At 40.6% G+C, this 24,697-nt stretch overlaps 1 protein-coding gene and 1 non-coding gene across 6 annotated transcripts in view; both read left to right on the forward strand.

Annotated features, from left to right (window-relative positions):
- The window catches only part of FBXO16 (F-box protein 16), a 46,726-nt gene extending 22,298 nt beyond the window's left edge, over window positions 1–24,428 (forward strand). For 2 of the 5 annotated variants that reach the window (XM_036032038.1, XM_036032036.1), the window contains 5 exons: window positions 4,260–4,424; window positions 9,619–9,851; window positions 14,376–14,478; window positions 23,727–23,752; window positions 24,248–24,379. In XM_036032038.1, coding sequence (XP_035887931.1) covers window positions 4,260–4,424; window positions 9,619–9,851; window positions 14,376–14,478; window positions 23,727–23,752; window positions 24,248–24,257 — 537 coding nt within the window. In that variant the 3' untranslated portion in view covers window positions 24,258–24,379. Of the gene's footprint in view, window positions 1–4,259; window positions 4,425–9,618; window positions 9,852–14,375; window positions 14,479–17,495; window positions 17,681–23,726; window positions 23,753–24,247 lie in introns of those variants that run through there. The other 3 variants (XM_036032035.1, XM_036032034.1, XM_036032037.1) reach the window with 2 other exon arrangements.
- On the forward strand, window positions 7,579–7,685 carry LOC114504362. The gene has a single exon (XR_003685142.1). It is a non-coding gene; the product is annotated as a U6 spliceosomal RNA (small nuclear RNA).
- Window positions 24,429–24,697: the final 269 nt, after the last annotated feature.

Below are 24,697 nucleotides of genomic sequence, written 5' to 3' on the forward strand. Positions count from 1 at the left end.
GTGTAGGGCATTTTGTAAGGACAGCCTAGAAACTCTGGGACTTAGAAAAAAGTACACATAGCAGGTCCTCAAATAACATTGCTTTGTTTAACTTCGTTTCAATATAATGTTGATGAGATGCCATAGGAACTTAACTCTGTCCATTAGCCTACGGTAAAACTGTTTTCATTATTTGTTATTTCATTTAAAGTTGCAGGCCTCATCGACAACATTGGGTGAGGACTTAACTGTGCACAAAACCAAGAAATAGATGAGATGGTCAGCAGGTTTAGTCTGTAGAGTTTTGATTCACCACTGTCTCCTTTGTGTCTGACTTTGTATTTAGTGTTCAAAAGGGGAAAAAAGTGAAAAAAAAAGGGGGGAAAAGTATAAAGCATCACTAATGTCCACAGAAAAAAAATTAGCTAGTTGGTGAGACAGATACCATAGAAGAAATGGTTCATCAGCAGAATAGTCCTATATTGCACGGCATGGAACTACAATAAAACCCTAAACGGTATAGTGCAGGCCATTCCTATATAGAAAAGCTCAAAATAAGGTGTTAATGAGATGTACAAAAGAATATGAGGCCAAAAGAGTTCAGAGTGTGCAAATGTGCTTGCAGATTTGGAAAAGGATCTGACCATTATTTTCTTACGGGTAATTCCATGGTGTCTTAAGTGTAGTTAAATTACCTAAGGTATAAAACTGGTAGTCATTTTGTTGAGTCTTTTCATAGAGTCTCATAACACCAGAATTTACCTATTAGCATGCATTCATACATGTGCAAAATGTTAACTTTCACTTTTTAAATGAAGAAAATGAACTCAGTAAAAAAGATGAATTACTTAATAAATGGCGCTGGGGAAATTGGGTAGCTCTCTGAAAAAAATCTCTAGTAGAATAAAAGATTATATGAAATCAAAGAACACCATTAAAATACTCAAAGAAAACATAGGAAGGGAGGGCTTGGTGAGTATTTCCTAATACCCAGAAACTGTAAAAGAAAATATGCAATGTAAATTCTTGCTTTATTTCCCTGGCTGGTGTGGCTCAGTGGATTGAGTACTGGCCTGTGAACCAAGGGGTTGCTGGTTCAATTCCCAGTTGGGACACATGCCTGGGTTGCGAATCAGGTCCCCACCAGGGGGTGCATGAGAGGCAACCACACATTGATGTTTCTTTGCCTCTCTTCCTCCCTCCCCCTCTGTCTAAAAATAAATAAATAAAATCTTTAAAAAAGATATCTCTTATAAATCTATATTAAGAAAAAAAGACCAAAAAACAGCAGAAAAATGAACACAGGAAATGAACAAGTAGTTTACAAAATAAGATGCTTAGTCTCACTATGTCCTGCCATCTTTCATGATTCAGATTGATACATTTTTAAATAATAGTCTATATTGGTGAGGGTGTAAAGAAACAAGCACTTATTGTTGATAGATATATTGGTACAACCACCATGGAAAATAATTTGGGAGTGTTACATTTTTAAATAAATATTCCTTTTGACCTATCAATTCCACATCTTGGAATTTGTCTGATAGGTATACTTCAAGCAAAGCAAAATTACATCTGTGTAAGAATATTGCAGCATTTTTGTAATTGCAGAAGTTTGGAAACAGTGGAAATGTCCACCATTAAGAGACTGGTTAAGTAAATTGCAACAATCTCCAAAAAATATCATCACTGACAAAGGCAAAGGTGCAGGATCATCCTACCACTTTGGAAAGATAAAAGAATACGTACATACTTGTTAATCTAGGCCTGGCATGTTTCTGGAATGCCACACAGAAACTGGTAGCACTGGTCATAACCAGGGAGGAAAATGAGTGAGTAGAGGACAGTGATGACAGAGAGACTTCTTTTTTACTGTGTGGCCCTTTGTGGCTTTGAATTTGGTATTAATGTACATTTATCACTTATTCTAGAAATGCAACCATTTTTAAAAAGAGCATACCAGGCCCTGTTCGGGTAGCTCAGTTGGTTAGAGCACCCTCCCCATACACCAAGGTTGTAGGTTCAATCCCCAGTTTGGGCACATAAAAGAAGCAACCAATGAATACATAAATAAATGGAACAACAAATTGCTGTTGCACTGTCTCTCTTTCTCATTTTCTTTCTCTTTAAAATTAAAAATAAAAACAGCATAGCGTTCTAAATGTCCAGTAATACATAACCATATGGTAAATACCAATGCAGCTATTAGAAAACATGATTTGGCCCTGGCTGGCGTAGCTCAGTGGATTGAGCTCAGACTGCGAACCAAGCATCGCAGGTTCGATTTCCAGTCGGGGCACATGACTGGGTTGCAGGCCATGACCCCCAGCAACCGCACATTGATGTTTCTCGCTCTCTCTCTCTCCCTCCCTTCCCTCTCTAAAAATAAATAAATAAATAAATCTTTAAAAAATTTAAAAAAGAAAACATGATTTGAAAGAAAAATATACTTATGGTATGTGAAATGAAGAAAGCATGATTTTAAATTGTGTACAGACCTTTGTTAGAATTTTGTTTCATACATGCCAGAAAGAAAGAAAGAAAAGGAAAGGAAAGAAAAAGACAAAGAAAAGAGCTCTACCAGATTGTTAGTAATGGTCATCTTTGATTGATGGGGTTATGTGTATTTTTTTCTTTAAACTTCTCAGAAGTTTCCAAGTTCCCCACATGAGAATGGCATCATTCAGGGGAAACATTAAAATAGCTGTTACTATCATTTATGGGCACCATATGTCAATCTTGCAAAATGTTGGCATCATATTTATTCCCAGTACTGACTGTGAGAAAGACACAGATGGTTATTCTTCATCTAGATTTAAAGTAAACAATAAATTCATTGCACTAAAAGGAGCTTAGAAAAACAGCTTAGAGCTGTTTCAAAAGATATGGGGCGGGAGGCATTTATAGATATGAAAGTTTCTATCTACCCTTCAATTCTCCTCATTCCTCTACCTTAGACAAACAAGCAAACAAAAACACCAAAAAGCAAAACCAAAACAAACAAAAACTTTATTTACCCTGTGGGGGATGGGGGAAGCCCAGTTTAAACACCCAGGTCTAAATAAGATTGGAAGAAAAAAAGGAAATGAATGAAAATTCAGAAATTTTTCTCTCCATCCCCTCCCTCTAGAACCTCAGCTGGCCATTGAATTCTGAGTTAGTGACACATGGGGATTAAGGCGGGTGCTCATTCTGGGTTGGACAGAGCAAGGGTGATGTTTGTTCCTGCCTGGGGCTCTATCAAATTCTCTAACCTTCTTTCTCCTTTCAGCCCTGAACCTCTTATTTCTTCTCATTGTGCCTCCTCCCTCCTGCATGTATCATGTTCGGCACATAAAACAGTACTAGACCTAGTAGGGACTCAATGTACGGTGGATGGAATGAGGGAGGAAGGGCAGTAATAGATAAATGCATGCATGGATGGGAAGACCTGTTACAGAGTGTTCTGTTTATATATATTTTTCAGTGTTCAAAAGTATTAATTAGTTAATCTTGAAAAAGAGGCTAGATTTCCAAGGATGAAATTTGGGTTTGAAGGTTAGTCGTCATCTTTGCAATTCTTACAGCTAAGACACAGACCCCCGGTTTCAACTCTATATATGAACTTGACTTTAGTTTTCAGCAAGACATACTCAAAATCTGGAATAAATTATTGTAAATACTGCCACACACAATAGAGTCACTTCCATCATAAGCTGGATGTGTGAGAGTGACCACGATGCTATGGAAACGGAATGTAAAGGACAACTACTTTGTGCTCTACGGAATCTTAAAGGCTATGTAGGACACACCATATAGTATCAGTATTTGTGTTCTGTTTATAAAATTTATATTTAGTTTAATCGTAAGGGTGGAGGGAAAATAGACGCAGACCATGAAAAGAGTGAACACTGTGTAGACCTGAGTTTCTATAACTCTCATATAACTTTCATGTGAAATTCAGGAACCCTTAGGAAATTCCATAGTCTATCAGAGCCTCAGTTTCCTCGTTTGCAATATGAGTAATAATTATATTCACTTCTTTAGGTTGCTATGAGGATGGTGAATAGGTGTTCAATAAATATATGTTGCCTCGGATTCTGATACTGAGTTAGAATTTAAAGAAAATCATTCTGCATGAGTAAGAAGTACTTGAGGTAGAAGGTAACTTTAAACTGTGAATTGGAGGAAAAGGTCAAAAAAGTTACTTAGGGTCCAGGGTGACAGCTTAAAACCTAGCGAAAGTGGACATGTAAACTGAGCAGCTTTTCCCTCCCCCCCAAATTGTGTTGTTTTCCCAGGTGAGCTGGCACTGGAAGACCTTAGCAGAACTGGATCAGCTCTGGATGCTCAAATGTTTACGGTTTAACTGGTACATCAATTTCTCTCCAACTCCCTTTGAGCAGGGAATATGGAAGAAGCACTATATTCAAATGGTGCAAGAACTTCACATTACCAAGCCTAAGGTAAATTTGGAGAAAAGAACAACAAATTTACAAACATCTGCTCTTTAGGGATTCTAGAACTAAGGCTAAGTGAACACACTTGAACTTGGAGAAGGGAATTGGTTCAAAACAAGTATACCATGACTTCCAAAGTCTCCTTTTCGGAGAACTTAACAGCCCTTTTCAAGATATCCATGTCTGTTGAGAGCCATCATCTGACACTCCCACACCCCTGTTCCGCCCAGGTCAGGACTGTGGAGCTCCTCACTCTGCCCAGCTCCTGGATTTCCGTACCCCTGACTCACACCCCCAACAGTTCTGACACTGAGACTCTGTGGGGAATGCAAGGTGTTTGTTAGGTATGGGTCATCAGGTTCTACTTTACTAATTCAAATTTTCTGTGATTCTTCTAGGTTAGCTGAAGTTTATTTTTGTATCATTTATACAGAAAAGTTTTCCAACACATTCATAATTAGGGAAGGGCATGAGGGGCATATTAAAGTTCTTTTTAAGCTATAGACCCTGGCTGATGTGGCTCAGTGCATTGAGTTCCAGCCTGCAAACCAAAGGGTCACTGGTTCAATTCCCAGTCTGGAGCATATGCCTGGGTCCCAGGCCAGGTCCCCAGTTGGGGGCGTGTAAGAGGCAACCACACATTGATGTTTCTTTCCCTCTTTTTCTCCCTCCCTTCCCCTCTCTAAAAATAAATAAATAAAATCTTCTTTTAAAAAAGCTAGAAACTACTAATGGCAGTTACATATAATCATAAAAAGTAAATAATACAAGAATATTTTTTCTAGTGGCTTTCTATACATTATAACCAATGTTTATACTTATTCTTATAGTTAATTAGGTAGCTTATGGGAAATTGTTACGAGCCTTTTATTTATGTCATGGTCTGTACACATGCAGAGTTGTGCATCATTTTGTACAATAAATGAGTTCCTGAAAAATTATGTGTAAATTAAATTTTTAAATGATTTTTAAAACCACAGGGGTATCATATTCTATGAAAAAGCTGCAGTGAATCCTTTTAAAATTGAAGAATCCTCTTGAAATATGAATAGTCATTTTCTCAACTGCTCAGTTAGGTTAGTTTTATTGTGTTTTCTGAAAGTAGAATCCATCTACATTTAATATAGTAATAAACTATGCATAATTAATATTGTCACAATTGCAATAATAAAACTAGTCTCTCTGATTTCAGCAATTGGTGTGCTCCATGAGGATTTCTTTAAAAACATTTTAAACTGCAGTGATGGAAAAGTGAGTCTCAAAATTACCATAACTATGACATCATTTCTCATAAGACTTTTCTTGAATTTCATTCTCAGTTGTAGGCAGGGAATGGCATTCAGTACCTGAAGCTTGAGCTATTCTGGGGCAGAGGAGAGAAAGGTGGTTGATTAGCCCACCTGCAGAATGAAAAGAGGTTCTGAGTATGGTATATAAAATTGATTTCAGTGCTTTGTCTTTAGCAATAACTATTTTCCAAAAAACATTTCTGCATAGCTATATTTAAAATAACAACTAGTTCTAAGGCAAGAAAATGTTCACCTCTTTGCTTAATATTATATTTCTGTAGGGACTTCTTTGTTGTATTAAACTTGAGTTTTTCTGTTAAAGAAATAAACCTAAATTAGAAAGACAAAGGTTAATAAAATCAACTAATAATTCTATTTCTTAGTCAGAGAGACCCAAGTTACAAAGCCACCTGACTAGCGTTAATAAAGTTGTCTGACTATGGTTTTAAAGTCAGCTGTCTGGATGCACTTGAACGACTGTGTATCAGTAATGCCCTGGGAGAGTGTTCAGTGATGCTGCACCCAGGCAAACACTAGAGTGGAGCATAATTTACCTTCCCTCAGGCACCATCACATCTCCTTCCCTCCAATACTTTGTACTGGCATGAAAACATTTTTAAAGCAGATGGTAGTGGTTAATACTAGTTACCCCAACCTTAAAGTGAGAGGACTGGTCTGGAATGATCTTTATAATGGTCTGTAAGGCCACCCTGTCTGCTCCAAGAAACATAATTTCAAAAAGACTTCATCTAGAAAAAGAAGAGGAAGTTAAACCCAAAGTAGATAAAAGGAAGAAATAATAAAGAGCTGAGATCAATGAAATTGAAGACAGAAAAACCACACAGAAAAGTCACTGAAACCAGAGCAGTATGTTTGAAAACATAAGTAAAATTGATAAATTTCTAGCTAGACTAATCAAGGAAAAAAGAGATAACACATAAATTACTAGTAACAGGGGTGAAAGAGGGAGGCATCACTACAGATCCTGCAGATATTAAAAGGATAATGAGAGAGTATTATGAACAATTCCATGTCTCTGCATTCAACAACTTAGATGAAATGGACAGTCCTTGGAAACTGCAAATGACTGAAAGTCTCAATAAGAAATAGAAAGCATGCCCTGGCTGGCGTAGCTCAGTGGATTGCGTGCGGGCTGCGAACCAAATTATCGCAGGTTCGATTCCTAATCAGGGTACATGCCTGGGTTGCAGGCCATGACCCCCAGCAACCCCACATTGATGTTTCTCTCTCTCTCTCTACCTCCCTCTCTTCCCTCTCTAAAAATAAATAAATAAAATCTTTAAAAAAAGAAATAGAAAACATGCACAAATCTTTATCAATTAAAAACTGAATTTCTGCCCTAGCTGGTGTAGCTCAGTGGATTGAGTGCGGCCTGTGAACCAAAGGGTCGCTGGTTCAACTCCCAGTCAGGGCACATGCCTGGGTTGCGGGCCAGGTCCCCAGTGGGGGGAGCTCAAGAGGCAACAACACATTGATGTTTCTCTCCCTCTCTTTATCCTTCCCTTTCCTGTCTCTAAAAATAAATAATTAAAATCTTTAAAAATTTTTGAATTTCTAATTTTAAAACTTTTCACAAAACTTCAGACCCTGATAGCTTCATTGGTGAATTTTATCCCACATTTAAGGAAGAGATACCAATTTTATTTTATATAAACTCTTTCAGAAAATAAAGGAAGATAAAGATTTTATAAGAAAACAAACCAAGATCACAGATCAATATCCCTTATGAACACAGACATAAAAATTCTTTAAAATATTTGCCAGTTAAATCCAGAAACATATGATAACATGATGATCAAATAGGATTTATCCAAGGAGAGTAAGGTTGGCATGATGTTAAAAAATCAACTGTGCTCATTTTGGCAGCACATGGACTAAACTTGGAATAATACCAAGAAGATTAGCACAGCCTGTGTGCAAGGATGACATGCAAACTTGTGAAGTGTTAAAAAAATCAATCAGTGTAAATCACAGAATAAAAAAGATAAGATTTGTGAAAATTTCAATATAGGCAAACAAAAGTACCTAATAAAAAAATCAGCATGTATTCATGATTTTAAAAATTCTCAAAAAGACTTAAGTGAACAAAAATTTTGTTTACTTAACACAGAAGAGACATCACAGTTTTCATTATTACCTATTAATGTTAAAGCATCAAGCATTTTGTATTTTTCAGAATTAATGATGTTTATGTATATGTAATTACTATCATTTACCCCTGAAGTTTTCCCCCTGAAATTGATTTTTATTATTATGTATTATTTGTTCCTGGTAGTTTTTTAATACTTTTTTAAAATCCTCATGTGAGGATATATGTATTGATTTTAGAGAGAGAGGAAGGCAGAGAGAGAGAGAGAAAGACATGGATGTGAGAGAGAAACATCAGTTGGTTGCCTCCCATATGCGCCCTGACTGGAGATGAAACCAGCAATTGAGGTGTCTGCCTCAACTGGGGATTATGCCCACAACCTTTTGGTGCTCGGGACAACATTCCAACCGACTGAACCACCTGGCCAAACCACCCAGCCAAGACCCCAGTCGCATTAAACTAGACTTCCACCAGCAAAAGCAGACAGATTTCATGCTGTGTAAGCTCAGAGGAATGAAATGAATATCTATTCTAAATGAGACTGGCACAAACTATCGAATAGTAAACCAATAATGAGCTATCACTTATATAAATATTAACTGTCTTCCTCATCTGCCAGATTACAATCATCCACTAAATGAATCAATATTTTTAAAAACTGTTATGTGCTGCATGCTGTGAGTGCAATGATCCTAACCATGCTTTCGAGTGTAGCGGCCTAGGACACAGACAAGTGACTAAGTACTAAGTGCTCTGCTGTAATAGAAATATACACAAAGCACCGTTGAAACAAGGATAAGAAACTAACCGATTCTGCTTGGAGGGCCTGGGGAATTTCTTAATTTTCACAAGCAATTCAAGCAAACCAATTCACCAAGCAAAGCTTCCCTAATCTCTTAAAGAACAGAAAGTAAGCTTTTAATGACTTCTCAACATACCAATACCATTTCCCTTAGGCTACAACCACATAAAAACCTTATGAATTTCACACACACAAAAATAGACTTTCAATTTGGGAAATTAAAGCAAAAGTATTTGGGGTGAGTGGATGAGGTTTTGATAATTGATACAATCTATAGACTACCCCTATATAACTTGAAATTGTCTATATGAGTTATAGGTAATTAGGACTGGAGTGCTTTTTTTGAATGTATACATTTGTATGGATAAATTATTTGCAATTGTGGAAAAACTGTAAATGATGCAGTAGAGGAGGTAGCAGCAGAGGATAAAGAGGTTCGGTGCGTGGATTTGAAGTAAGGCAATCCTGGGTTCAAATTTTGACTCTGTGTCTCGTAGTTATGTAGTATTGAGCCAATTAATTGGTTTATCCTATGTTCAGTTTCCTCTTCTTTATTTTTATTATTTTTTAATCCTCATCTGAGGATATATTTATTGATTTTGGAGAGAAAGGAGGGGGTAGGGAGAGAGTGAAAGAAACATCAATCAGTTGCCTCCTGCAAGCACCCTGACTGGGGATTGAACTCACAACCTTTTGCTATATGGAATGATGATCCAACCAACCCAGCAACCCAGCAAGGGTCAGTTTCCTCTTCTTTAAAATGGGAGTAGTAGTAATTACCTCTCAAGTTACTGTGACGGTTAAATACAATAATGCATGAAAGCTTCCTGAGACAGTGACTGGCACATACATAGCAAGTTGTCCCGGGTTGATAGCTGCTCTAAGCATGGTCACCATTACCAGTGCCATAGCAGTGATGATGATGATGGTAGTCTTTGTTTTGTTGTTGTTGCTATTACAGTGTGTTAAGAACAGAAATAATTCATTTTCTTCCTCTAGACACCTCCAAAAGATGGGTTTGTGATTGCTGATGTTCAACCAGTTACAGGCAGTTCTCCAGAGGGAAAGCCGTCTCCTTCATCAACCTTCCGACCTTCTTCCTCTTTAAGAAAGAAGACTCACCCAGGGGAGAAAGAACTCCCACCCTGGCGATCCTCTGACAAGCATCCTACTGATATCATTCGCTTCAATTACCTGGACAATTGTGACCCTATCGAGCAGATTTGGCGAGGGTGAGAAGCTCTGTGCCTTTCTTCATTTGTTTGCTTTTAGAAAAAATTTGCTGGCACTTCAACATATGAAGCAATGAAAGTAGAACTTACTGTGAAAATGCAAGTGCTTTTCCACACAGAGAATTAAAAAGTAATTGAAAAGTAAAGGAACTGTTTGTTATTGGTAAATTAGCCTTGCTCATTAGGATTTGTTTGTATTTTATAGCTGTAATGATTTAACATTACAGCTTCTTTTAATATGAAAAAATGTTTTATTGATTAGAGAAAGAGGAAGGGGGGAAGAGACAGAGAAAGACATCAATTTGTTGTTCCACTTATTTTTGCATTCATTGGTTGACTGCTGTATATGCCCTGACCAGGGATCGAACCTGCAACCTTGGTGTACTGGGGACGACACTCTAACTGAGCTACCTGGCCAGAGCTTTTAAAAGTATTTTAACACTTCAGATTTTAATCCAGCACCATAGGGTTTATTCTAGTCTTTTCCTTTTTCCACATTTGTGCCTCCCTGCTCTGATTGAGAAACCCAGCTCTCATTAATTTATTGTTTACTATGTATAAATTATATATCATATATATTATACATTATACAGTTCACCCTTGAACAACTCCAGCTATAGGTGCACCAACCCCCATGCAGTTCAAATCCATATACTGTATAAGTTTTGACTCCTCAAAAAATTAACTGGCCCTTCATATCCATGGATTCAACCAACTATGGATCGAAAACAGTGTTTTCCACCTGTGGTTGGGAATGCGAAAATACTGTTCTCGGTGTGGGGGTGGCTGAATCCATGAGTGGGAAACCTGTGGATACGAAGGGCTGACTGTATTTACTGAAAACAAATCCATGCACAACTGGACCAGTGCAATTCAAACCCATGTTGTTCAAGAGTCAACTGTATATGCACATATAATTTTGATATGTGTTATATGTATGCATAAAATTTTATATAAAAATTCTATTATAAATCACATAATATATTGATATACAGAGTATATATTTACTTCCAAATTCTGAAAGTAATATATATTTAATATATTAAAACAAATTTACCAACTAGAATTCCATATTTGCTCATGGTTCTCTCTGCCTTCAGTCTGAGCCTATGTACTCAGAATGCCGCATTCAGAAGTTACGTGGGTAGGTTAACACCTCCTTCACTGTGGGTAGGTTATGTGGTTCTAAAGTTAAAACCCTATGGAAGGGTACAAAAAGTGTTTGAAAGGTATACTCAGAGAAATACCACCCCCGGGAACAGCAGCTCTTCCACGCTATTCCCGCCCTGCTATTTTTCCACCCCATTCCCACGAACACATCTCACTAGTTTCTGGTTTCTCCTTCCAGGGTTGCTTTTTACATAGTTACAAGATATCTCACTCTCAACTCTCTGATGGGCAAAACTTGAAAGCTTGACGATATGTTTTGTTAGGGAGGCTGTGAGCAAACGCTGAGAGAAGTTACTCATTGCTGGTGAGAATATAAATTGGCACAGAGCTTATGAAGGGAAATTTGACAATCTCCAGTACAGATACATATGCGTTTACATTTTTACTCAGCAACCCTACATCTAGAAATCAGTGTTGGGAATACCAAAAGGACATTTGCAGGAGAATATTTATTGCAGCATTGTTTATGATTCTAACGTGTTGGAAATAATGTAAGTGCTCATACATAGGTAGGAGAGTGTTTGCTGGATAAATTATGTATGGTCCGTTCACACAGTGGAGCACTAGGCAACTGTAAAAGTGAATGAGGAAGATCTCCATGAACAGATAAGGAGTGATTTTCAGGGTACCTTGTTAAATGAGAAAAGCAAATTTGGGGAATATCTATAATAATGCCACCCATGGTATAGAAAGAAAAGAAAGTAAGAAAGTAGAGATCTGTATCTATGTATAAATATGGACCTGTTCATTTGTTAAAACAAGCATGAACATACAACAGATAAACAAGAAATGAAGGAAACAAATTCTGAAATTCTTGAAAATGTTTTAATACATCTGCCACATTTTTAGATTATATTCCAATAGATTAACATCAAAGCAGCATAAGGGGACAGTGTACTGGCTCTGGAGCTCGACTGATTGGGTTCAAATCCAGGCTCCCACACTTCTCGCTTGTGACCCCAGGGACTCCCTTAACCTCTATGTGCCTCAGTTTCCACATCTGTAAAGTGGCAATAATAATAATACCTAGGTCATAGGTTTCATTCACCAAAATAGGCCAGATTCTTGATGCTCTCGGTGTCATGGGGGAAAAAAAGGTAGGAAAAGTATTCTAGAACATAAGAGACACAACCAAATTCAGTTTGAATCTAGACAGGATTCTGGTTCAAAAAAAGGAAGACTTTAATACCTATTCTTAGGACAATTTAATATGGACTGGGTAGTAAATGATTTTAAATAATTATTGTTCATTTTCTAAGGTATGATGCTACTAGTGTGCAGGTGTCTTAGGAGATGAATGTTGAAGTATTTAGGGGTGAAGCGTCCGCAATTTACTTTCTTAAGGTGTGACACGCACATATATAGTATTGTATGTATGTGTGTACATATATGTATCTATGCATATAGAGAGTTAAAGCAAAAGTAGCAAAATATTATCAATACTTGATAATATTGAATGAATGTAGTTGGAGAATCTATGGATTAGTCACTGCACTGTTCTTTCAACTATTCTGTGCGTTTGGAGCTCTACATTTACCCTGTAGAGCTTCTTACCTTCTGGGGAAATTTTTTAAAATTAAGCAACAATAAATATCCAGCAAAGCTGATCTTTTAAAATAAAGCTTTATACTGGAAGTTCCAAGTACGTACAAAAGCAGAGAGAATAGAAGACCTTGTCACCATCACCAGCATGAACAGGTTTCAGCCCGAGACCAGTCTGGTTCCGCTTACTCCTCGCCCACTCTGCTCTTCTCCCAGCTTATTTCTGAGGCAAATCCAAGTGTCATATTTTTTCATTTATATATATTTCAGTGCATATCCTTAAAAACAGACTGTCTAAAAATCATAGCTTGATACCATATCACATCTAAATCAGTGAGTGATTTCTTAATAGAATCAATCAATTACCAAGTCAGTTATCTGGTTTCCTTGAAACCTTATAAGTTTTTGATATTTTCAAACAGTTGGTTTGTTTAGTCAGGTTCAAAATAAGGTCTACATATTGCATGTGGTCCATGTGCCATTTAAATCTTTTTTTTTAATCCATAGATTTCCATCCCTCTTTCCCTCCCTCCCTCCCTCCCTTCCTCTTTCCCTCCCTCCCTCCCTTCCTTCCTTCCATTCGTTCTCTTGTAACTTGTTCGTGATAGAAGTCAGATCATTTATCCTGTAAAGCTTTTCACTGTCTGAACTTTGCTGACTGTGCTCCCAATGTCACATGTTCCTCTATCTCCCGTGTTTGGCCGCGCTGGTGGTAAGACCTAGAGGCTTGAGTACATGCATAATGGTCATGTGTTCCCATCACGAGACACACAATGTCTCGTCTCTCTTTTTTTGTGATATTAGTGGCCATTGATGATCATTGCCTAGATCCATTACTTTAAGTGAATTTTTTCTGGAAAGGGCCAGACAGCAAATGTGTTAGGCTTTATAGGACATATGTCACAACTGCTCGACTCTCCCACTGAAGCCTGAAAATAGCCATAGACAATATGCAAAAAATAAGCATGACTATGTTCCAATAAAACTTTATTTACAAAAATAAGCATCAGGCTGCAGTTGACCTCTAGGCTATGGTTTGTTCATCCCTACTTTATCCTAATGTATATGATAATTTTAGAAAGCAAATACCAATATTAATACAAAGAGTAGGATTCATGAAAACAATTTAAGATTCTTTTGCCTCTGTTTTTTCCTTAGGATATATTCTACTAAGAATATTCAGACAAATTACTGTGTTAAAGTCCCATGAAGTAATTTTTCCGTGTGTGCTAATGCCACCAACTCAATAGACAAGGTCATTTGTTTCATTTTGGTTTTAGGTTTCAAGAATTCTCAGCCTTCATTTGACTTTATAATTTTGGGAAAAAGTGAGACAGTTCCATAGTCAAGTAAATAAAACAAAACACATGTGGAGAAGTCTAGGTTCTGTTTCTGTGCTTCCATACCGTGGCCTGTGCCTTGTTGGGTCACACGGGAATCCTGTTTTTCAGAATGTTATGGTGTGATCCTTCCATTTGAAAAAACAAACAAATACACACATACGCATCCTTTTTAAAATAAATAGTACATATAATATGTACTACTCTATCCACGTTTCTTTTCTTCATGTAACAATACATCCTGGAAATTATTCCACAATTGTGTATAGAAACATTCTGCCTCTTTTTACATCTTATAACGCTCCACTGTGTGGATGTGCCAGAGTTTATTCAACCAGTTCGCTATTGATAAACATTTAGCTTGTTTCCAGTTGAGTAAAGAAAATCTTTTAAATCATAGGAGCAACAAAACTGCATGGACAAAGTTTTAAAATGAGTATTTGTAATTTTTCCAATGCCTTCCAACTTACAGAAGGAAGAAAAGACATGAGAGGACCCCAGATTCCAGCCGGCAGACACATGATAAGAAGAATAAATTGCAGGACAGATCTAAGCTGAGAAAAGCACAGTCGCTGGTGAGTATTGCTTTCGAAAGATTCCCCACGATAATGTTAATGAAAACCGCTGGGTGTCTAATCCTGTTCGTGAAACTGAATTTGTTGTTTTAAATCAGAATCATTAAGTGGTGATTTAAATCCAGGCCTCAGAAACTGACAAGCTGTGTAACCTTGAAGGCAGCCTTTATTTAATCTCTCTGAGCCCCTGTTCCCTGGTCTGTTTTTTAAAAAAATGACTAGATGAGCTGATGTGTATGAATCCGCTTTGAGAGCTGTACAGTATAAAGGGAGCATTATTATCATTTGGTTCTTTCTTCTGCTATGAGTCCTTTGTGAGGTTCGGTGGGGAGAGTTCTAGAAATTTCTCTACAGAAAATTCCTTACCTATAGAGTGAAGGTTCCACTGACCTAAGAAAAAGGGATACTTTCCATAGCTTTCCAGCTACCACTGGAGTACGATTATAAAAATGCATTTCAAGTAACTTCAGAAAAAGTGAATTCAGAACTTTTCTTTCCCTAACGAAAAAAACAGCTAATTGACTCCCTAATAAAGTCAGTAATTGTGTCTAGGAAGCATTATCATCTCATAGTGTTTTTCCAAACTGTGGTTCTGTACCCCCATGGATCGCTCTTAGCATATATGAGTCTTTGGTGCAAAGTAGGAGGGAATAAAGGTGGAATAAAAAATTCATATTATTATTAAAGATTTAGAAAAAAACTGAGGATATACACTCAAGAAAAATTAATATAAAATAGATATCCATTGGGAGAAGAAAAAGTATGTACTGATGAACAAATCACTTTGATAGCTCTGCTTTAAAGCCCTATTACTTTCTGTTTAAATTTATTTTCAAGTGTTATCATGTTAAAAAAAAAGGAGAGAGAGAGAAATGAGCTTTTCAAATAGGGCAGTTTGTATTCTGAGGGACCAATTCTGTGGGACTGGATGAGGCTTATCACAGGCAGATGCACCAATGCCCAAGGGAATGGGGAAGCTTAAAGCAGAGCAGTAAAATTGTCAGTGAAAACCATTAATTGAGAAAAATAACTTTATGAGGCTTACCACACAGGCCATTCAGGCATGCTTCTGTCTGGTCTCCCCGCTCCTCCTCAGCCAGCAGTGGAAGAGAAATCCAGGGAGATCAGGGAATTGAAGGGCGATAAAAGTTGATGGTGTTGCATGCTTACAAATGAGCAGCACAGACAAACATTTCTCTAGCTTAAAAAACAAAACAATCACAACAATGAAAATCAAAGGCTCAACAGAAGCCTCCCCCTGGGCTCCTGGCATTAACCATCTGTCACATACTAGCAGGGCTTGTTTAAGCTAAAATATTTGTTATAAATTAAAATTTTTTAAAGTTGCTGCTAATTAAAGCTGAAAGGGAAACCAGGGCAAATTAAACAATGATAAAGAACAATGAAGCTATTAATAAGTGAAGTGCGTGACTATATTGATCTACTCGTATTGTTAGATAAATATACTAATTACGATCACTGTTTATGCTTAGTAGTTTTGCTAAGAAGCATAAGGCATAATTAAACCTTCCAAAAGTGAGCAAGGATCTCTGACTGGATGAGGGCCACAGGCTGAGTGTGGCTAAGGCCCGCTCTCCAGGGGGTGGCAGTTTGCCCTCACTCTAGGCCACTACCTCCTAGGAAGTACGCAACCACCTAGGTGATGCAAAATGATTGAGAAAATGAAAAAACGCTGGATGTGGGGCCTGAGAGAAGAGGAAGTGGGTGTGGAGGAAATGCAGTAAGGAGACCTAAGGAGAGTCGGGAGAAAATAAAACTCTGACAGCTGCAGCTGTAGAGTTTGGTAGATGTAGCTGAGGTGCAGTTGCAGTGGAAAAAATCACATGTTCATCTGTTAGAAAGTTCTCTTATCATTCAGACAGGTTTATCTAGGAAGATTTCAGGGGGGTCTGGAAAAAAGGAAGCAGGCAAGGGCGAGAGGGACAAACCTCCAAAGCCTGTCCAAGAGAGTCCTGAGATCTGAGCCCGTGAGTGTTCCTTGCTCCTTGAAAACAGGAAATGGAGCATGTGATACTTGGAGAAGGTGGAGATTTGTGAATGGAAGGACTGGAAGAGGGGAAAAAAAACACAAGTGTGTAAAAGCACCAAGAAGATTCCTTAGGCCGTGTCTTCAGGGCTTTTAGGCCACTGGGACCATCTTCACTTTTCGTGGATCATGACTTAGAGCCTTCCACTATGAGCGTTCTCTCTAAAGGGAGAAACCTTCTTAGGGAAACGGTTTCAAATCTACGTGTATTGTTGCAAGCTTACATGATGTTGCCTATTATCTAATAGGTTTGAGTTTGCAGAGCCCGCCCCTGAAAAGGGTACTTGATTTCCTTGTAGGTTTTCAATTCTTGTGCTATCCGGTTACAGCTGCTCCATTGAACCACCATTGATGTCTCCGTCACTGATGGAAGGTGGGAAAAGAGCCTCGCTCTTCTCACTAATGCCTTACAATTTTGAGCATTGTTTATGGAAATTCTGTAAATATCAAGAAATGCCCAACTATTAGTTATTATAAAATTCCACACAGAACAAAGCGATTTAAAAATATAAACATCACAGTAGAACTAGATACCATTTTAATTAAACTCCAGAGATTTTCCCATCTCATGTAAAGGTGTGAAACATAAAACATTTTTTAATCATAATAGCTGGCCCCACAATTCCTCTTCAGGAAGGGTGAGGAGGGAGCCGTCTCCTTGGGGGAAAGCCGTTTATGAGCTGGTAGAGAAAGATGACACCTTGCGGGCTTGGATGCTATGGGGCACCTCCACCAGCAGAGGGGAAACCTGCTCTGCTGGAGCTTAGGAACGTGTTGTTTCTGCTCCAGCACGGGAAGAGGAGGGGAGTGGGGGACCAGGGGAGGAAAGAGGAGAGAGAAGCAGATCTGAGGGCAAGAAGCTGAGATGAGGTAGGGAGAGACGGGAACGGTGTTAGATAGTAATACCTCCCATTCCGATCAAATGCATTTACTATTGCTGGGAAGTAAACCCTGCCTTCCGTTCCTACAGTAAATTCTATTCAATTTACACACGGACGCAAGATCTCTGAAGTCTAATAGGCCAGGAAGACAAAAGCCCCTTGAGACACTTCACAAAAACCCAGGGGGTGGGCTTGGACTCCCCGGCCCTGGAATTGGACTCAGAGGACCCCAGCTGACATCTTGTTTCACGTTCTTTTTTTGCTTTTTCCTACCAAGTTAAGTATAAAAACAAATACCTTTTGTCTCTCACTGAACTTTTGCTTGGAGGTTAGCTGACCTCACTTCTAGGTTCTGATTTGGCCATGGATTTCAAAAAGCTTGCTGTTTCAGGGCATTCATTGTCCTACAGGTAACAAAAACCTTTAATTGACTGCTTACTCTAATTGCTCTAGATAAGACCTTATCTTTTCCTGTGCTCTGCTAATTCCAGCCTCTGCAGTTACCTTCTTCACCTCTTTCCAGAATCACTTGATTGTGATGAGTTAAAATGCTTCTTTAAGCTTCCTCATTTTTAACCCCTTTCTGGGTCAAAGGGGGAGGGAACACGAACACACCCAAAAGGGATTCCTGGTTCTTGTCATGGAAAGAATGCTGCTTTAAGAATCAGAAAACTCAGGTTTCTAGCCTCAGCTCTACCATTAGCTTCGTGCTCACACAGCCTCTTGGAGTTTTCATCTTTCCATAAATAAAATTAGAGTTTGGATTCCAGCCTCTTTCAGACTAGCGCCTGGTCTGCGGCCCCTGCAGCTTCCTCCCACGGTCACTCACCTCTCTCCTGCCACGGGAGGGACAACCTCTTATTAAGGTGACTTGACAACAGAGTAACCAGAAGGACCCATCATTTTGTGAATCCTACTTACGAAGCATAAAAACAGGTTTCTGTCTCCCATCTCTTTCTTTGAACGTTAGAAAATACAATGAATTGAAACAGAAGAATTGATGAAATGAAGCTGTGTAGCAGTTTCCTTGTGGGCAGTCTTTGATAGACTTTCAGTTCCCGTGACCTCCCCGGAGTTTGTTTTATCATGTTCATGTGGTTTGGATGTGCAGAAGTAAAACTATCCATAGGAGAGATCTTTAATTATTCAGTTCCATCAGTGGCATTCTTGAGAGTTCCTTTGGGAAGGAAGAATAAGAAAGAATATGGGCTTTGCGGTCAGAGGGAACCTGAGTTCTTGTACTAAACTGTGCTGCTCTGGATAAGTTACTTAACCTCTCTGAGCCTCTGTTTCTTCATCTGTTAAATGGAAATAATTAATGATTGTTGTCAGAACTAACTGCCAGATATATTAAGTGCAATTTATGTTTGTGTTCTCCTGCATTCGATCCCATCTTACTTTTCACTTTGCTGACCAAAAGCAACAGGTCTGGGGATTAAACAGTCCACTAGGTTCATTGCCTGAAACCACAATTTTGGTAGCTCAGTGAGTTTGGCCACCGAGTTACTAACCTTGCAGAGACTCTGTTTCTGGCCTGTGAAATGGAATTAGTAACAACACCAACCTCACAGCGTTGGGAGGTGGAGGTAAAACATTTGGCTCAGCGCCTAGCTCAAAGTAAGCGGTCAGCAAATAGTAGCTAGCAGCGGCGATGGTGCTGGCAGCAACCGTCGGGATGACACCAAATCAACGGGGCCGGGGCCGAGAAGGCAAGGAAAGACAAGAGCCAGCTGATGGTGAGCAGGGGCTGGGAGGGGCCAGCCAGGGGCCAGAAGGATGCTCCAACCTGCGGAATAAGCTTCTCTTTCTCCTTTTTGCCTTCACTTCTCCCCAGTTTTCTTTATCTTTTCCCTTTGTCTTTGCCCTCTCTGGTACTTCCCACTATGTAAAAGATGGTTGCATCTAGAGCTGTGCGAAATGGAAGTCAGGTTCTTTTCTCCCCCCACCTGGCGTCTGCTCCATCTCGTGCCTGTCTGTGTACACGCTTGTGCATTTGCCCCTCACCTGGAGTGCACAGGGTGGGTGTGTGCAGGACTCGGTGCCGTGAATTCCGGGTCTTGTGTTTTCCACTGCTTACTTGTTGCTTCTTAATGTCTGAGACCTCAGAGAAGAAAAGGCCTCATTGCAAGAATCCTGGGGGCAAAGTAAGCACTCAGGGGGGACCCCACTTAGAGCCTCTGCATTTCTCCTTTGTCCGTAAAAGCATAGCTCACTTGTCCTGTCTTGTTGCCTCTTCTTTTATCAAGTTATGACAATAAATCACCCTGGTGTTTCCAACAGGAGTGATCGTGCCTGCTTCTCTCTCACTGAAGAGTGAGACTGGGGCCAAATGGCTACTTGTTTTTATTTAAGAGTTAAACAGTGACTGTTTGACCAAAATTGCCTTTTCTTCAGGTTCTATTAGAAGAGAAGAACCGTGTTTATGAGTTATATAATAGTATTAGTTATATATATATTATTTATGACATTGTAGTTGCTGTTACTACTACAGCTCCAAATATATCAATATATGTATGTAGGATATGTATTAGTGTGTATAACATTTAGTATCGTAATATAATATTTCAGCACAAACTATAGTAGAAACCAATTTTCTGAGACATGGATGTTTTGAACTATGAGCTTACAACCATTACTGACAAACAACCATTGAACATTATGGCCTACGAATACTTTGCAACACACCCCTTCCTTCTTTCACCTACTTGGGAAACTAAAGGCCACCCTCACATAGTCTTGGATTTAAATTTCAAAACTCTGCCTAGAGTTGCTTAGCCTTCCTCTGCAGCCGCAGCAGACAGTTTTACCCAAGGCCCCTTAAAACAGAAACCAAGAACAGGGGCCTGTGGCTTCTTTAAAACTGTTGATTATTTCTCCCTAACACCTTTCCCCTGCTTCTCACAGAAGCAGACAGGACTAGGAAGAAAAGGGAGCACCCCCTCTGTAGTGTTGACCTAAGCAGGGGCCCCCTAGAAGGGTGACCAGGCAGGTCTGTGCAGCCTTCGGGGCTCCCAGGCAGACGGCAGGATGGTGGGGGTCCTCCTCCCAGAATTTCCTGGTGGGAAAGTCCTGGAAGCAGCTCTACCCTGGGGGTGACGCCTCCACTCAGCTGAAGCCAGGATGCATAGCCAGCCCTCTTAGACTCTCCTCTCAGAAGGAAAGCCCTCGCGGTGGACCCTCCCCACCCATCTTCCCTGTCCTTGGGGAGCCTGTACCCCCACCAGTGGTCCTTATGTATTACTCAGCCCCCCGCCTATGCTTACGCAAGTTATGGCAGTGAGTTGGAGCTGTGTGCCTAGGAGTAAAACAAACAAACAAACAAACAAACCTTCTGATGTTACGATTTACAAACACAGTAACCCATATTTATATGTAGTTTTACCACATTACTCCTGAGCTGGGAGTCATAACAAAGTGTTGCAGGTAGGTTTATTTTAAAGGGGGACGTGGGTGGGGTCTCCGACAAAGTGAAGATTGTCCCCCTCCGTACCTTTCTTTACCATGTCACAGGCTTGGGAAGATTGAGTGACGCAATGCATGCTGACTCTCAGCCACACGCGCAGCGGTCAGATATGTGCAGTTACTGTTGGTGCTGATTGGGGCGGGGTGGTGTTTCCAGAAGTGCGATGGGCACATTGCAGGGCTCTCGCTGTCAATGCTGCTTTCATCTGTCTTTTCCTACCCACGTACTCCTTTACAGCATCTGTTTGTGTCAGTGATCATTTGCAGATTTCTACAAATAACACGAATGGAAAACAACAGAAAATCCAGCCGGGGAGAGACAAGACACGGGTGACTATAGAAGCTGGCACATACGAGTTGTGCCCTGTTGACAGCCCATCTCGGGCCTTAGCCTCCTCTTTCCTGGGCCGGCCAGCCTCCGTTGCCTCTCGCCAGCCTCACTCACTTCCTTCTGCCCAGTCAAATGGCATCCAGCCTGAAGACAGGGGTTTTCTGTCTTGTTTCAAAGTCTACCTGCACGGTGGTTTCAGCCATTCCTCTGAAATGGTGAAATACATTACTTTGTATGTTTGTTCATTTACCCAACAAATAGTTTACAGGCACTGAACTAGCAGCTAGGGGTACACCCATAACAAGATACATTCTCTGCCCCTCAAATACTTCTCAGTGAGGGGTGGGAGAGAAGTTCTAGTCAAGCAAGGGGTAACTCCTAGGTATTAGGGTTAAGCAATTGTATTAATGTTCCTGCCACCACTCCCGAGACTACAAACGCAACAGGACATGCTAGGCATGAGGTACCTGCTATATGGCACTTACGCAGTCAAAGGAGAGTTGAACATATTGGCCAAGACCTCAGGAGGGAGAGCGGGCGAGAGATGTCTATCCAGCAATTGCAGATTCCGGCCCTGGTTGGCCAGGAAACGAACCTGGAGAATTCTTGATGGATAAAGCATGGCCTTACATTTCTTTTCTCCTGCGTCCTTTCATTTAAAGACGTGATAACAACATGTAGAGATAGCATTGGGTAACTGTTTCTAGAAGAATAACAGCAAGTTCAACAGATGAGAGAAGTCACCTGATTCCATCCGTCTTCATGGGGACATGCTGAAGAAAGGAACACTCTGCAGGGATGCTCCAGTGCCTGGGTAGACAGTGCGGCTGTGGCTGCCGTTAGCCCATCAGAAAACAGGCGAGAGCAGATAGGCCTGCACCTATGTGAAGATTATTCGTATCAGCGTTGTGAGCGAAAGAGTGGGAACGCCTCAAATACTTATATGGTTCATCCGTAAATGAACTAGAGCACACCTTTGGAAGACTGAGGAAGATCTTTAAGCACTGACTTGTATCACCTCGGAATTTATGTGGATTTAGAGGCTCTGGGCCAGGCACCAGGGGCTCCTACCCAGCCTCGGAAAAAGAAGTTTCCTGTTATTTCTATATTTCCTGTTATTTCCTTATTTCAGGAATAAGTTATTTCTATAACTTGGTCAGATGCATCTAGACCAAGATCCAGGACTGTCAGATTTGTATGCTTTTATATAACTTCCTCATAGTTTCCCCTTAAATCTTGTCTTTTCTCTTGTAATGGTGATCATTAAAGTCTTGCAATGAAGAGGATCCGTGAACTTGCCCGCAGGGGCAGCAAGGCCGTGTGGAAGCAAGGAGATTGGCTTTCAGAGCCGGTCTTGAAGGGAAGAGAAACGGCGCAACCCGGATAAGACGAGACCGTGCGTGAGAAGAGGGCAGGCTGGGGAGGCCCCAGGGGCCTGCAGCCGAGGAAGGGCCGGCATGAGAGGAGCCTGCCTGGGCCTGTGAACCTCCCCGGGGGACTCGGGAGAAAGAGGTCCTGAAATGCAGTGATACATCAGTTTTGCACCATGATAGGATTAAATTTGAAATTGTTACAGAGAAGGTGTGACAAGCCCATTCTTGAATCAGAGACCTAGGTTTTTTCCTTCACTCAACAGGTATTCTCTTATTTTCATTACTACTAAAATAGCACGGAGGAGCACTTCCATTTATTGTCTTACCTTATGCTGATCTTAGGACAGAGCTGAAAACCAGGGAAGATATGGCGTATTTCTCCCGTTTCTTCCTTCCTTCCTCTTTGAGTCTAACACCTTGCTGTGTGTGTTTAAGCCAGTTTGACCTACTCTTTCCCAGAAAAACCAGTAAACATGCATGGATCCCCCTGCTAGAGGCAGACAGTCATAGTTTCAACGAGGTCGAGGTCGAAGGTTGGAGCTTTGCTCCTAGGGAGCAAATATGTCGCGTTTTCATCAGAAGACAAATAACTACATTCGGAAACAAATACTAAATGCCAAGAGTAAAAATACATTCAGTGCTAAGTGAGAGGCCTTGATAGGAATCCAGCCGAGGCAGAAAGCCCTGAGGGTCGAGACACTCAAGTTTCTTGGAGAAGGTGGGGCTCGAAGGGCAGGTTGTGTTTGTATTTAGAGGAGGAGTAAAGAGAGCACGGGACGTAAGACCAGCCGGCGGGGTGCATCTTTGTGGAATTAGAGGGACCCAGTCCCCTGGGGAAGAGGACAGGAGACAGCAGTCACTGGCTGATGCAATTTCTGATTCTTCCCAGATTCGTAGAAACCCCCGTGTGTTGCAGACACATCTATCAGAGCGTTAGAGGGATGTAACGAATAATCTGATTTCCCGGATTTGCCAGCGGAACTTGGGGCGATAGGAGGGAGATCGTGTTCGGGGCAGGCCATAGTGTGTGTGTGCTCTGGCTCCTTACGTCTCTGCACACAGCGAAAATAAGGGTGAATTTACAAGTTCTATGCAAGCTCAGCTCGTATTATTTCTCTCCATTCTTTCCTCTTCCCTTTCCTGCTCACGGCCAGATGTCGAGGAGAAACCCTTTCTCACTGTGAGTTTTGGTTGGAAGGTCACCCTGTGAGATTTGCCTTTTTGGAGAGAATGTGTGCATGCACAGATTAGTGGGGCATAAATACGGACCCTGTATGGCTCCTCACCTGGTCCAGGAATCACAAGTCTCCAGACCCAGTCCTAACACCTTTCCCTTCTGCGAACTTGGGCTGCCACTTAACCTGCCTGCTCTTCCGTCTGGTTGGCCTGTAAGATGGAGATGTTAATACCTCCCTCCCTGCCTCACAGAATTTCCCGGGGTTTCCAGTGAAATTATGGCTGTGAAGGCACTCTGGAGATGAAAGGAATTATTATTAGTAGCTCAAGGTGAAGACTGCATGGGATAAGGGGCGGTGCAACTGGCAAGTCTTAGTAAATCCCACCCAGGCCTGTGCTTTTATACAATTGTTTTACCTCATTAAAATATGTTTAATTATATAGCTTCCTCTTGAAGTGTTAACGACTCTCACTCTGCTGATCTCTTCTTCCTCCCTAGCTATCCCTAAGTGCAGAACCCCGCTCCCCTCTGCAAGTTCGAGCCCGTCCTGCCTGGCCTCCCCACCAGGGGGTGGGGCTCCCCGCCAAAGAGGCTGCGGCAGTGCCAGCTCTCGAGCAGCTCTTCAGAGACACTCTGGCCTTCGGTCGTTACCCATCCAGGCTCCAGAACTGAAGCTGATTTAAAGATGTGAAAAGATCTGTATAAGAATGACAAGAGGCTCCACACCTTGGAGCGTCAGATGTTATGTGGCTCCTCTGTCAGAAACTGTCGGTTTAGGTACCTTATTATGAAAGTGAGTTCTACAGTGTTTAGCAAAAGGTATTCACGGCATAAATAAATGTTGATGTATTTACAGACTTCGATGGAAAGGTGGTGGTGGCTCCCACGGGGTTGATACAGGGCCGTGCGATAGCCCCATTGGCGGCATTGGGCGTGTGAGGCAGGGTC

The sequence above is a fragment of the Phyllostomus discolor genome, chromosome 8, assembly GCF_004126475.2.
Source record: "Phyllostomus discolor isolate MPI-MPIP mPhyDis1 chromosome 8, mPhyDis1.pri.v3, whole genome shotgun sequence".
NCBI classification, from domain to species: Eukaryota; Metazoa; Chordata; class Mammalia; order Chiroptera; family Phyllostomidae; genus Phyllostomus; species Phyllostomus discolor.